The 15,262-nt window shown below is 47.2% G+C and overlaps 2 protein-coding genes and 1 non-coding gene across 4 annotated transcripts; 1 reads left to right on the top strand and 2 right to left on the bottom strand.

Annotated features, from left to right (window-relative positions):
• Positions 1 to 460: 460 nt before the first annotated feature.
• LOC123430548 (cellulose synthase A catalytic subunit 7 [UDP-forming]) lies at positions 461 to 4,804 on the bottom strand. Of its 2 annotated transcripts, XM_045114419.1 has the most exons (8): positions 4,461 to 4,804; positions 4,219 to 4,334; positions 4,056 to 4,125; positions 3,806 to 3,965; positions 2,598 to 3,687; positions 1,907 to 2,473; positions 1,337 to 1,687; positions 461 to 1,235 (listed from the first exon to the last, which is right to left on the bottom strand). In XM_045114419.1, the coding sequence occupies exons 1-8, from the start codon at positions 4,651 to 4,653 to the stop codon at positions 648 to 650; spliced, it is 3,135 nt and encodes a 1,044-aa protein (XP_044970354.1). In that variant the 5' UTR covers positions 4,654 to 4,804; the 3' UTR covers positions 461 to 647. The 2 variants fall into 2 exon arrangements, with proteins under 2 accessions (XP_044970354.1, XP_044970347.1); XM_045114412.1 differs by having other exon boundaries at positions 4,056 to 4,334; positions 4,461 to 4,726.
• TRNAG-GCC lies at positions 1,778 to 1,848 on the top strand. Its single transcript has one exon. It is a non-coding gene; the product is annotated as a tRNA-Gly (tRNA).
• Positions 4,805 to 5,539: 735 nt separating the features above from the next.
• LOC123430567 (eukaryotic translation initiation factor) lies at positions 5,540 to 9,221 on the bottom strand. The gene is made up of 5 exons (XM_045114429.1): positions 8,866 to 9,221; positions 7,444 to 7,612; positions 7,189 to 7,314; positions 6,025 to 6,090; positions 5,540 to 5,924 (listed from the first exon to the last, which is right to left on the bottom strand). Exons 1-5 carry the CDS (start codon positions 9,084 to 9,086, stop codon positions 5,874 to 5,876), a joined length of 633 nt encoding a protein of 210 aa, XP_044970364.1. The 5' UTR covers positions 9,087 to 9,221; the 3' UTR covers positions 5,540 to 5,873.
• Between the last annotated feature and the right edge of the window lie 6,041 nt (positions 9,222 to 15,262).

Raw genomic sequence — 15,262 nt, 5'->3', positions numbered from 1 at the left:
GAAGCCGACCGTCTCACCGCCGAAAATCTTAAAGTCGACAAAAAGGCCGCTCACGAAGCTGACGCCGCGAGTGCTACAGCCAACTAGCCTACTCGAGGGTATAACACATTTAATTATCTTGCTCCTTTTTATTCTTGTCTTAGCCATACTAGCGTTATGCGTAGATGTATCAGTTGTTAACGTAATATGTGATTGCGTTATCAAATATCAGCATGTGTTTAATCTTGTTAATATCATGTTCATGATTATTTCCTAGATTAAATTAATCAAGAAATTGCTAATATACTCAACCATATGTCCACACAAAAATCTACTCCCTCCATTCCTAAATATAAGTCTTTTTAGATATTTCACTAGGGTGCTACATACAGAGCAAAATAAGTGAATCTATACTATAAAATATATCCATATGTAGCCCCTAGTGGAACCTTTAAAAAATTATATTTAATAACAAAGGGAGTAACATCAAAGACGCAGAAGTATTGTCCTTCCATTGGAATATAATCTCCTGAACAAATTCTTACAACTTGGAACCCCCCAAATTAACACGTTGTCTCGCTTGGAAAACTTGTACTACAAAATAAGCAAGTCGATTATACAATGCCCCAAAAGTGCAATGTGTGCAAGCCATTGACAACTAAGCTGAATCAGCACTGTACTCCACACGGCTTAAGAATGGGTCCCTTGGGCTTGGCAATGAAGGGGTCGATCCTGACCCACACAAGGGAGAAGATGGAGGCGAGCAGGACAGACCAGAGCACAACGATGGTGGGCGTCCGGTTCTGCCTCCCCATGAGCCCCTTGAGGAACGGGTAGAGGTGGACGATGACCCAGAAGGAGAAGAAGAGCTTCCCGAAGAGCGGGCCCCAGGACCCGTACCCATTGTTGACGGCGTCGGACACGCCGGCGACGATGCCGACCATGTTGATAATGATGAGCGTGGTGGGCGGGATCAGCAGGGTTGTCCACTTGAAGAGGTAGAGGTCACCGAATGCATCGGCCTCATCAGCGCCCGCCTTGGAGGTGACAGTGAAGTTGGTGTCCACTCCGCCCAACACCTTGAGGAAGCCCTGGAAGACGGCGAACAGATGCGCGGACACGCCACCTATGACCCAGAACTGCTCGTTACGCCACCAGTCCTCGATGCTCACCCCGCTCCACCGCAGCTCCAGCACCCCCGTCGCGATGATGGACATGAACAAGGCGATGAACCAAATGCTCGCCAGGTTGTTGAGCTGCACAAGACCCATGCACGGTCACCTACCGCTCACTTGCTTGCTAAATGCTAATGCGGGCAGACCAGGTTGCACGAAAGAACTGACGAGCGCTTGCTTACCGTGGGGATTATGAACTTGCCGGTGAGGAGGCAGACGGCGGGGATGGTGCAGTAGGCGATGAGGGGAATGGAGGTGAAGGGGTAGACGATGGTGTTGGTGTAGGCGAAGCGCTCGAGCCACTTGAGACGGCCGCCGTAGGCGTACCAGAGCGGGCAATGACGGCTCATGAAGATCTCGACGGAACCGAGCGCCCAACGAAGCACCTGGTGAAGCCTGTCCGACAAGTTGATGGGCGCCGATCCCTTGAACGCTGGCCGTGTGGGCGTGCAGTAGACGGACTTCCACCCACGGCAGTGCATCTTGAAGCCCGTCAGGATGTCCTCTGTCACCGACCCGTAGATCCACCCAATCTGCATAATTTTCACGCCAACAAATCAAAATGGATTGTTAGTAAAACGTAACAGAAGAACAAGCCGCACGAATGAGAAGAGCTCATCCAAGCACCAGTGGTCTAGTGGTAGAATAGTACCCTGCCACGGTACAGACCCGGGTTCGATTCCCGGCTGGTGCACTTTTTTTTCTATTTGAAAACTGATTTTTTTACAGTGAACAACAACTGAATAATTTACCTCCTTGCCCCACTCGGTCTTCTCCTCGTACCCACAGCTGATGACGTGGATAGCCTCCTTGATGAGGCCTGCGGGGTCGGCGGCAGCGCCCTGCGGCAGCCCGCCGTCCTCGACGAGCGTGGAGGCGATGAACACCGGCGACTGGCCGAACCGCTTCTGGAAGCTCTTCTGTGACATGAGCGAGGAGCGCTCCAGCTCGTCGTACCCCTCGATGCCCTCCTCGATCTCCTCCAGCTCGTACCCGCGCTGCTGCTTCCTGTACGACCCCTTCTTCGGCCCGCCGCCGAGCTTGTCCTTCTTGCCCCGCTTCTTGTAGAACCCAAGGAGCCCGCGCCGGGGCTCGTCGTCGCCGCCGCCGCCGCCCTTCTTGTCCTTGCTCGATTTGCGGTGCTTCCCTCCGCCGAAGCAGCAGCAGCAGCAGCACCACGATGGCCAGCAGTCGCACGTCATCTTGGGCCTCTTCTCCGGCCGCGGCGGGTCGTACCCGTACAGCGCCTGCCTGTTGAACACGCACCCCGTGCCCACGTACACCGGGCCCTGTATGCCGTCTAGCCCCTTCATGTTGATCTGCAATCACGCCGCCACACACACATCAGCATCATTAGCTCAGCTCAGGCAACCGCCGTCCGTCGTCGTCGATGGCTTTCGCTTCGGAATGAAACAGACGGTGAGAGGATGGATGTGTTCTTACGTCGAAGAAGACGACGTTGCGGTTGGCGTATCGATCGTGGAGGTCGATGCCGTCGAAGCGCTGCGGGAACTGGACGTAGCAGAGCTTCTTGCCGAGCTGCGGGTCCATGAGGAAGCACATGGCCTCGCGGACGGCCTTGCTGTTGTTCACGTAGTGGTCGCAGTCGAGGTTGAGGATGAAGGGCGCGTTGGTGAGCACCGCCGACACCCGCACCAGCGCGTTCATGGCGCCGGCCTTCTTGTGGTGGTTGTGTCCTGGCCTCTTCTCTCGGGACACGTACACCAACCGCGGCAGCTCGTGGCCCTCCACGTCCAGCGCGCCCTGGCTGCCCAAATACACCTGTATCATCCCGGGGTGGTCTCTGGTGTTGTTCCCGGGCCACGGCGTGCCGTCCTGCATCACCCACCCTTCCTCGGGCTTCTTCTCGGCCTTGGCCACCAGCCCGTTGATCCGCACCTTGAACTCCTCGTACTCGCGCTTCATGGCGCGCCGCTCCTTGACGAACGTCGGCTGCACCTTGTCCTTGAGGTAGTCGATCTTCTGTGAGAAGTAGAACTCTGGGGCACGGGGCTCGATGGCGAACTTCTTGCAGAAGGGCACCCAGCGGCGCGCGAACTCGGCCGTCTCGGAGAGGGTGTCGAAACAGAGCATGGAGGCGCCGTCGTCGGAGACGTAGCAGCTGTTGCGGTCCACGGGGTAGTCGACGGCGAGGATGGACAGCACGGTGTTGGCCGTGATGATGGGGGGCTCCTTGAGCGGGTCCACCGTGCTCACGAAGAAGTCGATGGGGGACAGCCGGGAAGGCTCGCCCTCGCGGTCGTAGCGCAGGGCGAGGCGGTCCAGGTACGTCTCCCGGGTCACCGGCGACCACTTGGGCAGCTGGTCCAGGATCCAGGAGAGCGCGAACCAGAGCTCGCAGATGACGGACACCAGCCACAGCGGGATGGCGTCGTTGGCCGGGGTCATGATCCGGAAGCGGAGGAAGAAGCAGAGCACCACCAGGCGGAGCACGATGACGATGCGGTACGGGTTGATCTGGCTCGACGGCACCGGCAGCTTGCGCCACAGCGGCTGCCGCGCCTCAGCCAGCCTGCGCAATCAACCCATTTCGGCGCGGAATTAGGATGAGTACCACCACTTTGACCAGCGATTTCGAATTCGAATTCAAATTCAGTTTTGGCGAGGGTGAAAGAGAGAGGGCTTATTACAGCATGTACTCGTCGTCGTTCTTGTCGTCGTCGTCGTCGTCGCTGTTGTCGCGGTTGAGCTTGCCCCTCTTCTCCTGCTTGGTCTTCCACTTGTCGATCCTGTCCTTCCACTCCATGCTCCCCTCCATCTCCCGCTCCGCCTCAAGCTCCTTGCCAGCCACTGCAAAACCAATACACGCACCAACTCCACTTCAGGTCTCACTCAGATCAATCCCTCGCAGCAACAGGAATAAAAGAGTTCTGCACTGACCGCTTCCACCGAAGGAGGACATGGCCGGGCCACCGGGGCGCCACTTCTGCGGCGGCTGCTCGCCGTTCTCCTGCAAGGCAAGCGTTGCGTCAGTTCGCAACGATGGTTGGTTCAAAAATGGACTCCAGGTCCAGTAAACTAAAACATTGCGCGCCGATCTCACCGAGTAGACGTCGAAGGGAACGGGCTCGTGAGGCTTCTTGGGGCTCTTGACCTGGAACTCCTCTTCTAAGTCGTCCATGTCGCCGTCCTCGTCGTCCCCTTCCACCCTCGGGCACCCTGCGACAGTAGATTCCGTCAGAATGTGCCCGGTTGCGACGAACCGTGGCATGAACTGGCCGTTTATGAGCGGAGCCAATGTGGGTGTGGGTACATAACATTAACATAACGTGGCAGATAGAGTACCTTTGTGGCGCTTGTAGCGGGCGTTGCACTGGGGGCAGCACTGCGTGCCGTCGCTGCGCTCGTACTCGTAGCACGGCCGGCACACCGGGAACCCGCACTCGGCGCAGGCCACGAAGGGGCTGCCATCCTCCCGCGTCCCGACATCGTCGCCGCACGCGCGGCACACCTTGGCCTTGGGCTCGCCGGTGTCCATGGCCGGCGCGCGACACACTGCGACGGTGCCGCGCAAGGTGGTGATGATGATGTGGTGGAGGAGGGGTGAGGTATCGGTGAAGGGACATGGAGGAGGCTAAGAGGTGATATAGCTAGCTTAGATGGCGCGGTAAGGTGGCAGGGCGGCGTCTGTCACCAACCGTGGGGTGGAGAGTCCGGGTTTGATTAGAGCACAAGCCAAGGCAAGGTAGATGCAGCATAACAAGCACAGCGTGGATGGGTCGCTTGCGTAGCAAGCCCTGCCTGCTGCTGGTGTTTCTTTCTTTAGGTGCCATGGAAAATGCCGCAGTGTTCTTGAAGCAAAAAGGACTTGCGTGATGGATAGAAAATGCGAAAGAAAAAAAAAGGAGAAGCAAATGTTGTTGGACAGGAACGTGGTGAGGTGAGCTTTTTTTTTAGAGAAGAGAGAGCGGTGAGGTGAGCTGTGGGAAGAAGGCCGTGGGTGAAGCAAGCGGTGAATTGAGACGTCGGCGTAGGGGTGGTTCGCGGTGACGCATCCATCCATCAGTGTTCCTTGTGGCAGGGTGAAGCCGTGCGTGAGTGAGCTTCAAGTCAGCGCATGTATAAATGGGACATGGTTCGTGAGATGAAATACCCCATCTTGTGAGTGTCCCATTCCCATGGGCTGCGGAGCACACCGACCCATGGGTTCTCTGGAAAAAATGGTGCTCGTACACCTGCTCGAACGTGAAAGGACTCGTCGGGCCAAGATCCAAGGTAAAAAAACGTGTTCGATCTAAGCACGCAGTGTTGGTATGAAAGTAAAGCAGGCAATGTTGGTATGAAAGTAAAGAGGGAGGCATAATTGCACGTGGAAACAATTATGCCGACTTAATTTGGATGATCATACATGGAAAACAGTCTCGTCAGCTTCAAACAACAAAATTCAAATTTTTTTCCTGACAGCTTTTCAAAGCCCACAAAAGTGGACTAAACAGCCAATTCGCAAAAAGGCAAACATATGTTTTAAACAGTGATGATGCATCAAACTTCCCACATGAGGTGGGGTTCCTCCTCTGGGTTTGTTGAAATCGAGGGATATTGCGAGGAAAATTGAGTGCGTACAACATCTCTGTATGCCACAAGCAAAACGACATAATAGATTGGAAAATTGCCTCAAACAACAGTATCAGAGGCGAATCTCGGTGAAACACTACACGGACACTTTTCCGAGCTGCGGTCTTCATCATGTGTGCAGCCTTACACGGTGTATCGTCCACCTCTGCTTGGTTTCTGACTTCTCGAGTCATCCTGCATTTGAGTGACACCAAAATGCTGTGAGCTGTGGACATGGAATGTTTTCCGCAAGTGCCTAGTGAACAATTTGGGCAATAAAGAAAAAGAGACATACGTGGAAGCTGTAGACCATCTTATCATTGTAGTCAATAACCTCCTTCCATTTCTTGCCAATGTCTACCTGTTATGATGAAAGAAAGGGTGAACACATTACAACCATCTGAACATGAATAAACAGCAACATATAAGTTGCAGCCTGGGGCTTGGTGTTATGCATGCATTGGAAAGAAAGAGAATCCCTAATCTTAGTCTAGTTATATTGCACAAAACAGATGAAAAATGCACACATGACAACGTCCTTCAATATACACTCAAGTAAAAAATAGGTACTTGTAAAACTGATGCTAAATACAGTACGAAACATGACAATGTACTTGAATATACGCACAAGTGAAAAATAGGGATTTGTAAAACTGATGCTAAATATGAAACCAAATAATTAGGTACATTAGGAAGAACCAAATGTTTGCTGTCCTGGTGAAAAAAAGCTTAAGAATATCTTCCAATTCCCATGCATAGAGGATGGACAGTAACTACTTCCTAACCATATTGCATGACAGAGGTAACAATATCAAAGCAGCACCACAAAGATTAGCCTTGCCAACAGAAGATACTCATACCATCCTGCAGCTAAACATCATTCAGTAGAATGATGTACTCCCTCCGTCCCAAAATTCTTGTCTTAAGTTTGTTTAGAAATAGATGTATCAAAATACTAAAACGTGACTAGATACATTCATATCTAGACAAATGTAAGACAAGAATTTTGGGACGGAGGGAGTAGTTCTTTTTTTTTTCTTTGGAACTAAATTGTTTACACTTCAAGAGATATGAAGAGTGGCCTTTTGTCAATTGAATAGAAGCCTTTTTTTTTCCTTCATGGACAGCTAAAGTTGGTTGTCCAATCAATACTTTTCTTTGGCATACAGTGGGTTATTTACAAATTATAATTAAACTTTTGGTCTTACATGGCTTTTTTATATTTGCCCTGTTTCATGCAACGGAGCTGTAGTCTGCAGAGTGCTCAGTTGTTAAAATTTGCCGTAAAATAATCCATAAAACTTTATGCATGTTGATTGTGGACTCTATAAGAGGTCAGAAAGCACTGGGCCACTATCCCCATCAACATTTCAACCAATACATTAAATTAAAATATACAAAAAGAAATACAACCATCAGAGTGGCTGATTTGCAAAATGTTTTTGTTCCCAAAACAAACCTGAACAGCTTCATTACTGGCAGTCTTAGTCCATAATGAAAGCTTATCCTGTCTCTGGCGGACACTAGAGACAACACCACAAATTTCCTGGCTTTCATCGAACTGCTCTCCAATCAGAGCCATGCACTGCATGTTTTTACCAAGTTAGTCAAAAGGATTCCACTGGTAGAACTTAGGAACCCAGATAAAGCATCAGATGCTATGGTCGATGTAAGCACCTCGGAGAAATAAAATATTAACATCACAGAAATTTACCGTTTCAAGCCACATGGTATCAAGGTTGGCCTTCCTGCTAGATATCACAGTCCATTTGCCCCCATTTGCGCACTCTGGATCTTCCCACTTTGGTTCTACCCCAGCCTTGAATAAATGAAAATCAGCACTTCCTACCAACTTACTCGGACGGAAAATCTGATCATATAAACTGCCAAAGAAACCAGGAAGGCGTAAGTTAAAGAAAGGATTTTATAATAAAGAAACATATTGCATAATCATAGTCAAAATGTCCATGAGAAAATAGGAAGAAATGTTCAGCATAACATTAAACAGAATTTTGATTTCACATTCCTGCACAACATAATCATGTGCATTTGATACAGCTACTCCTCAACTATGATTATACAATATGGTCATGTTTGTATCTGGAAGATATGTTGCGATGGTTTGGGTCCATAAACAAATCAAAATGTGTTTTGTACTGTAATGCCTACTTTGGTTTGAAGGAATCTTGTAGGAATTTCATAGGATAGGATTTCTATAGGAAAAAAATCCTTTAGAACCCTTTGGTTGGTGGGAATAGAATCCTATTACTATGGAGGAATTTTCTTCCTATCCTCCACATTTCATAGGAAAATAAACATTAGCCTAGACTCATTGGAAAATATCCTATGATGTGAACCAAATAGCATCTTCTTTTCTAATCCTATTCAAAGGATTTGAGATACATGCATCTCATTTCCTATGACTTTCCTATTCCTATTATTTTCCTACCTTATGAACCAAAGGAGGCCTAAGATTATTATTGCATACAAATATTGACACATGCAAACTTAATAATGAACAACACCTAAGTCTCGTGTACATATGTTGAGATTTCTTGTTCGGCTCCCAAATAGAACCATATTATTCTTACTCGTAGGAAGATTTTCCTTCCACAAAATCCTTAGGAGGAAGTTGGACAAGAAAATATACATTAAACTTGTCATGCTCACGTTGAAAAATACGAGTAGAAGTACCACGGGACTGTTGATAACACCGAAATAATCATCTATCAACTACAGTACCGAATAGTATCGTATATAGTATATCATTCCAACATACAACAAAGTTCTAACCAATGCTGACAACGTCCCACAAGACCCTTCCCATACATGAGAACTAATAAGCATACAATAGAACAAAACTGTCCAAAAGCAATCCGACCTCGACCTACAGCAGTAACAACATTTGAAAATTGTAGCACTTGCCACTTGGTCACAAAATCAACTGATATCTTCACAATAACCTAGCAAATTATACTTTCCGGATTTGTTCGCGCAAGGTGCCATATAACTCGACATCGTCGGCCGAAAATCCCCATCACATAGAGACTGAGAATAGGAACCAGCATAACATCCAGATGGCCAGATCAGATCTGAGCGGATCGCGAGGAAGCACGAGAGGAGCGGGCGCACGTACCACCAGAACTCTTCGACGGTGTCGAAGGTGTAGCCCTTTTTGAGCGAGGTGCCCCAGGCGGCGCCGGGCTTGGGCTTGGACTGGATGTCGTACCAGAAGGTCCACTGCCGCTGCAGCTTGTGCGGCGCCTTCGCGTCGGCCGCGCCCGCGTCGCTCTCGGCCGCGACATCCGGGGTTTCTGTCGTTGCTGCCACCGGGAGCGCGGCTTCGACCTCTGCCATGTCGCGCCGCCGCCTTTGCTTTCCGAGGGTTTTGGGATGGGGAGGATGAGCCGCAGCGAGAGAGAGAAAGAGAGGAGCAGCCGCCGAAGGGAAAGGAAGGGGGCAGAGGTGGTATGAGCCGTGTGGGTCTTACCTGGGCTTCTTACCCAGTTTGTGTCTGATCTTTTTGTGGGCCGAGGAAGCGTAACGAAATTGGCCCTTCCTCCACGGAGGGGAGTTTTTGAAACCTGGATGTATATACACTTTAAGCCTTGTTTGATACTAATGTATTTTAAAAAATTTGTAAGGATTATCCTAGTCAAACACCTAAATTCCCACATATCTCATGACACCATTTGATTCTAGTGTATTTGACATGTTTTATCCCACATTTCTTCACAAATCCTCAAATTCTAATGCATTTTTCTCAATACATAATACACTACCCCTACCTAGTGGATTAGGGATAAATGGAGATTTGAAGGGATTGGGTGAAGGTTGTAGTTTCATCCAATCCATGTGGGTATTATCCCCATCAGTCTTTTCAAAAACCCTAGTATCAAACAAGGCCTTATGTGCCACTATTCACACTATTTTAACCCAAAATTTGACAAATTTTATTTTATGGATTTTTTCTCACAATTACAATGAAAGCTACGGTTTATTTAAAAAAATTCAGATTTTTTAGCTTTTTATTGAATTGCTAGTTTTTTATATATAATAGCAAACTAGCACAATGCCCGTGCGTTGCTACAGGCTATGCGGCATGTTATCTCTAACATCTGAGTTCAACACAAAACCACCATCCCACGACGCACCTTCCTTTTTTATGTGAGAACCTCCCGCTCCCGTTTGATTTTTTGTCGTAGCGATACATTTCTCGTTGGAAGCACCTCTTTTGAAATCAAAGGATGTCCATCTCATCTTTGTCGTACATTGCAACAACGATAATTTTTTTATGTTAACAAATACTCCAACATTATGTTACCAATAACACATAATATTGACAATAATAAATAATTATCGCCACCGACATTCAAAACACACACCAACATTGAAAGTGAGTGGCAACGTGAACGTATTCGTATAGCCATCAATAAGTTTCACCTCCATCCCATATATCATTCATTGCTAGAAGGGATAATTATCGTTCTTCTCTTACTCGTCCTACCCTACATCTTCTACTCCTACCCTATTCATTAATCCGTTTCATTGGTGCCAACAAGCACCACGTCAACATTAGTATGGTCGTCATCGACGCCTCATCTTCTTCTTTTTCATTTCTATTTAAATTGACGTAATTAATTGCACATGTAATTAAATTTCTAGCTAATAAATTACATTGAAGGTTTGATTTTTAAATTGATATAGTGCTCGATTTCTGAAATATTTTCACATGAATGGCTGCTATGAACGACGATGACGACGATCGAGCATTGTAGAACACATTTTGTTAACAAATTTCTTGTCATTTGAATTAACACATCTGATTTGAGAATGTAGCATGTCTAACTCTGTGTATGACTGATAAGAAATATAATATGACCGCGTCTACGAACACCTATATGTAAGACATAGTATGACACAGTATATAGACACTTCCAATATGATATAAGAAGCTTACTTCATGTAGTGTGTAGACACTTGAATAAACCTAGTTCATGTAATCTGTAGAAAATTGAAGAAGGCAAGAAGGCACTAAATATTTAATATGAAGGTCTACAATTCCCTCATTGGTCCTCGCATATTCGATCCTGGGTTCACGCGCTCGATCTTTCCAAAAAAATACAAAGATCTTATAGGAGAGGTATGGGTTACCTTCCATACAATGTATTACCTCAACCCGTTCCTGACACCCTTGGTTACACGAGCATCTAGCTGCAAGTGAGCTCAACACTGAACCATGTGTACCATGTACCTGAAAGTACCTTCATCACATTCACAAGTGTAAGGGCATATTTCTACCCCGGTAATTTTGGTGATTGATGATGACACTTTTGCGGACTAATCGTGTGCAATAAGCCTTTCAGGTATTTTCTAGGTTTGCACAAAGACGATTCTGGCCCCTCGGTGTTTTGATGTGAAGACGGTTTTCGCTCTTACGCTTCGTTGTCAGTGGACTTGGGTCGTAGGAAAAGCCATACTATTAAGAGAGGGTGCGCTTTGGAAAAGTCTGGGTGGAATCATCACGTACACTTTCTTTCTCACCCCTTTTCCGCTTCGACGGAGCTTTCTACCTTGCCTTGCACTACTTGGCAGTTTCCAAGCCCGGTCGGCAGTAGTACCGCTCTCAGCGGTAGTGCTCTGCTGGTGCCTCTGGCCTGTACAGCTCTCCAAAAGTGCGAACACTTTTGTGGAGGAGTTTTGCGGTAGTACTAGGCGGTAGTACCGCCAGCAGAGCGGTACTACCGCTTGTTACTACCGCTCATGGCGGTACTAGGTGCTCTGCCTTGGTTCTGGCCTGGCCTCCCTTTGCCTGAGCGGTACTACCGCTTATCATCGGTACTACCGCTCTGGCTCGTGCACAGGGGGTGGGTAACGGGCAGATTCCCTCCCCCCGCTATATAATGGGGTTCTTCTTCCCTGAGAACCCTACCTTTTGCCCCCTAATCACCATTGTTGCTCCAAGCTCCATTTTAACCCGATCTCTCTCCCTAGCCAACAAAACTTGTTGATATTCTAGGGTTTGGTTGAGGGGGCTTGATCTACACTTCCACCAAGAGAAATTTGATCCCCCCCCACTAATCCCTTGTGAATCTTGTTACTCTTGAGTGTTTGAGCACCCTAAATGGTTGAGGTCACCTCGGCGCCATATTCCATTACGATGAAGCTTCGTGGTCTCGTTGGGAGCCTCCAATTAAGTTGTGGAGATTGCCCCAACCTTGTTTGTAAAGGTCTGGTCGCCGCCTTCAAGGGCACCACTTAGTGGAATCACGGCACCTCACATCGTGTGAGGGCGTGTGGAGAATACGGCGGCCTTAGTGGCATCTTGGGGAGCATTGTGCCTCCACACCGCTCCAACGGACACGTACTTCCCCTCAAAGGGAAGGAACTTCGGAAACACATCCTCGTATTTATCGGTTCCACTTATGGTTATCTCTTACCTTTACTTGTATTTACTTCTTGCTTATTATTGTTGTTGTTAACATCATATAGGTTGTCCACTTAGTTGCATATCTAGACAACATTTTTGTTGCTAAACCTAATTTGTTTAAAGAAACGTTTAAAATTTGTTAGTTTCCCATTCAACCCCCCCCCCCTCTAGTCAACCATATCGATCCTTTCAATTGGTATTAGAGCCTCGTCTCTTTATTAAGGGTTTCACCATCCAAAGAGTATGGTTGACGATGGGGAACGGATTGAGGAAGTGCCCGAGGGAGCTGTTGCAAACTCGGTCACCCGAGAGAAATTAAATGAGGTAATGTCCACATTTAAATCCTTAGTGGATATCGAAGTCAAAAACATGCTTAAGGATTTCCTTGATATTTACAAACCGCCTACCGACCCGTTGTTGGTGACTAATCCCACAACTTCGGATTCGGGGGGAAATTTCGAAAAGTAAAATGCTAGTAGTGAAAAGGATAAAATTCCTCAAGGAACAAGTGGGGCAAATGCATTTGCCGTTGTTCCTCCTCCCATGGTCTATGGAGGACCGGTCCACCCACCGCATATTATTAATCTAGGTCCTCTACCAAAGCTTGTTAAGAATGATTTGCTAACTGGGTTTTTCGTATCAAGTCTCATTTGAACCACAACTCAACACAACTTTGGAGACCCACATGATCCAAGAAACCTCATGCCAATAGAAGAGGCCGACAATCACCTCAATCACTCCACCTTGTTCATTCTTCTAGGAGTTGTTCATGTTGAAGATCTTCCTCACTTGCGTCCCTTCACTCGTGTCAAAGATTGTTGGGAGCACATCATCTCCATGTACAAGGGAAGCTCTAGCATTCAATAGTCCAACTATATATGACGTGGTTCTTGATGAGGTCGATGAATTTGCTACGATCGAGGATGAGGACCCTCGTGAGCTATATCGAAGAGTTACAACTCTTGATGTTGCTCTTCGGGATCATGGAAGCAAAGATGTGGATGACACTTGGACTAAGCGCAAGTTTCTCAAGGCCATCATGCCTTTCAACAAGTCCATGTCCTATGTCATCGGTCAAAGGCCATACTTTCATTCCTTGTCCTCAAGTGATGTGTTGGATGAGTTTATTGCCATGAACATTTTGAACAAGACCGCTGACAATGCTCTAGCCCGAGTTTAATGGTCAAGAAAAGACTCCCCCAACCTTGCTTTGAAGGCCAAGGCTACTGTGGAGGAAGATGAGGAAGACGAAGAAGAATCTTGTCCTAAAGACACCAAGTATGCTTACCACGAGCACATGGCTCTTGCATCAAAGCAGTTTTGGGGTAACAAGAAAAACTCAAGGCCCAACTTCTCCAAGGACAACTCAAGCAGGTATAAGGGAAAGCAACGTGTGAGAACTTGCTATAATTGTGGCAATGTGAGTCATTTTGTGGCAGATTGTCCCTATGAGCAAAGGGGAGACAATGGTGGCAAGCTCATCGCAAAGACAAGACCAAGTCTTTCCCAAACAAGAACAACTTCCCCAAGAATATGCCCCCTAAGGTGTTGGTGGATCAAGAAGAGTACCTCTCAGATGAGGATGATGACGATGAGACAAGTGATGAAGCAATGGGAATGGCCACGGTGGCCATTGCATCTTCTTCTCCAAGCAAGGTGTCTCTCTTCAAGGCCCCCAACGAGAACCGTGTTGCCAAGTGGCTGATGGCCAAGGCATCCAACAAGGTAACATCTAACGCTCAAACTACCAACATCAAAGCTACCATTTCCGCTACCATGGATAGCGGAGATGAAAAGGAAGAGGTAGAGGAGGAGGAAAACTCCTTTGGTAAATTCATGAGAAGAATCAAGGGTAAATCCAAGAAGCATTTTGTTGCTCTCTTGGAACAACTCGGTGAGGCTAATGACCTTATTGAATCTCATGAAGAAACTATTTATACATTACAAGGTCATAGTCGTGGCTATGCGATGAGATTGCGGATCTTTCCATTGCTCTTGAAAAAGAGAAAGGAATTTGTTTGATTCTTGAGGAGTTAGCTAACGATGACCTTGCTAAGTTAAATAAAGATCTCGATCATGCTCTTGTTCTTACCCGTGTGCTTCAATCCTAAAAGAGTGCACTTGGGCTTGATCATGTTAGACTCAAGAAAGAGCTTGCAACACTTGATAGTCTCACAGGGACTTGAAGAGTGCTCATGTCTCTTTAAAAGAGCCTCATGCTCAACTCTGAGTAAAACTCACTAAGGAAATAGCCACTTGCTCTCAATTTGTTTTAATTGATAATGTCCATGCTACTAACCCCTGTTGTGAGCATGCACATCTTGTGAAGGAGAACTCCAAATTAAAAGAGCAGCTTGAGAATGGCCTTGTGACATGCATCCAAGGTGAAAAGAATCTTAATGACCTTTTGAGTAGTCAAAAGGAAGTGGTTGCAAAGGAAGGAGTTGAGTTTACACCCAAGTCCAAGAGGAACAACAAGAATAAGACCAAGCAACATCCCCATCTTATGGAAACCTTTGTTAAATATGGGTAGGGTACTCATGGGAAGAAAACAGACCAAGCTAAGGGTGGTAATGCCACGAAGGGCAGTACCCGTCTACCCAACATAACCCGCGACTTTAACCCCTCCTATGTTTTGTGGCATGCTAGTGATGGAAATGTTTTTGCTAAGTTTGTTGGTTCTTATGATGAGTACATTGCATGGTCTATTTGGGTTCCTAAGACCCTTGCTACTAACATAAGAGGACCCATTAAAGAATGGGTACCTAAATCCAAGCATTGATCTTATGCAGTAGTTTGCTTCAGGTGGGGTGTCATGGTTGCTTGATAGTGGAGCAACAAATCACATGACCGGAAACAAGGACTTGGTGGTGGATGTTCATTCCGACCCATCCACTGCCGCCCAAGTCTCCTTTGGTGATGAGGCAATTTCAAAGGTATTGGGTCTCGACAAGGTGGTAATTTCTCCGGAACTTACCATTGAAAAGGTTATGCTTGTTGAGACCCTCGCATACAATTTACTTTCCGTTCATCAACTTGCACTCATGGGCTTTAGTACTTTCTTTGGCATTGACTCTGTGGCCCTTTTGTGGAGCAAGACTCT

This window comes from Hordeum vulgare, chromosome 1H (assembly GCF_904849725.1).
Source record: "Hordeum vulgare subsp. vulgare chromosome 1H, MorexV3_pseudomolecules_assembly, whole genome shotgun sequence".
Lineage (NCBI taxonomy): Eukaryota > Viridiplantae > Streptophyta > Magnoliopsida > Poales > Poaceae > Hordeum > Hordeum vulgare.
Note: the sequence above shows the minus strand (reverse complement) of the source record. Positions and strands in the feature narration are given on the sequence as shown.

Bases quoted from the DNA above. Each gene is read 5' to 3' on its own strand.
- LOC123430548 (XM_045114412.1), bottom strand. From the start codon at position 4,653: ATGGACACCGGCGAGCCCAAGGCCAAGGTGTGCCGCGCGTGCGGCGAC. The intron at 3,688-3,805 runs GTAATAAGCCCT...TTGATTGCGCAG, and splicing joins AACGACGACGAGTACATGCT to GCTGGCTGAGGCGCGGCAGC. The intron at 2,474-2,597 runs GTAAGAACACAT...GCGTGATTGCAG, and splicing joins GCAACGTCGTCTTCTTCGAC to ATCAACATGAAGGGGCTAGA.
- LOC123430567 (XM_045114429.1), bottom strand. From the start codon at position 9,086: ATGGCAGAGGTCGAAGCCGCGCTCCCGGTGGCAGCAACGACAGAAACC. The intron at 7,315-7,443 runs GTAAATTTCTGT...AAAAACATGCAG, and splicing joins ATACCATGTGGCTTGAAACG to TGCATGGCTCTGATTGGAGA. The intron at 6,091-7,188 runs GTTTGTTTTGGG...TCATCATAACAG, and splicing joins CCAGTAATGAAGCTGTTCAG to GTAGACATTGGCAAGAAATG.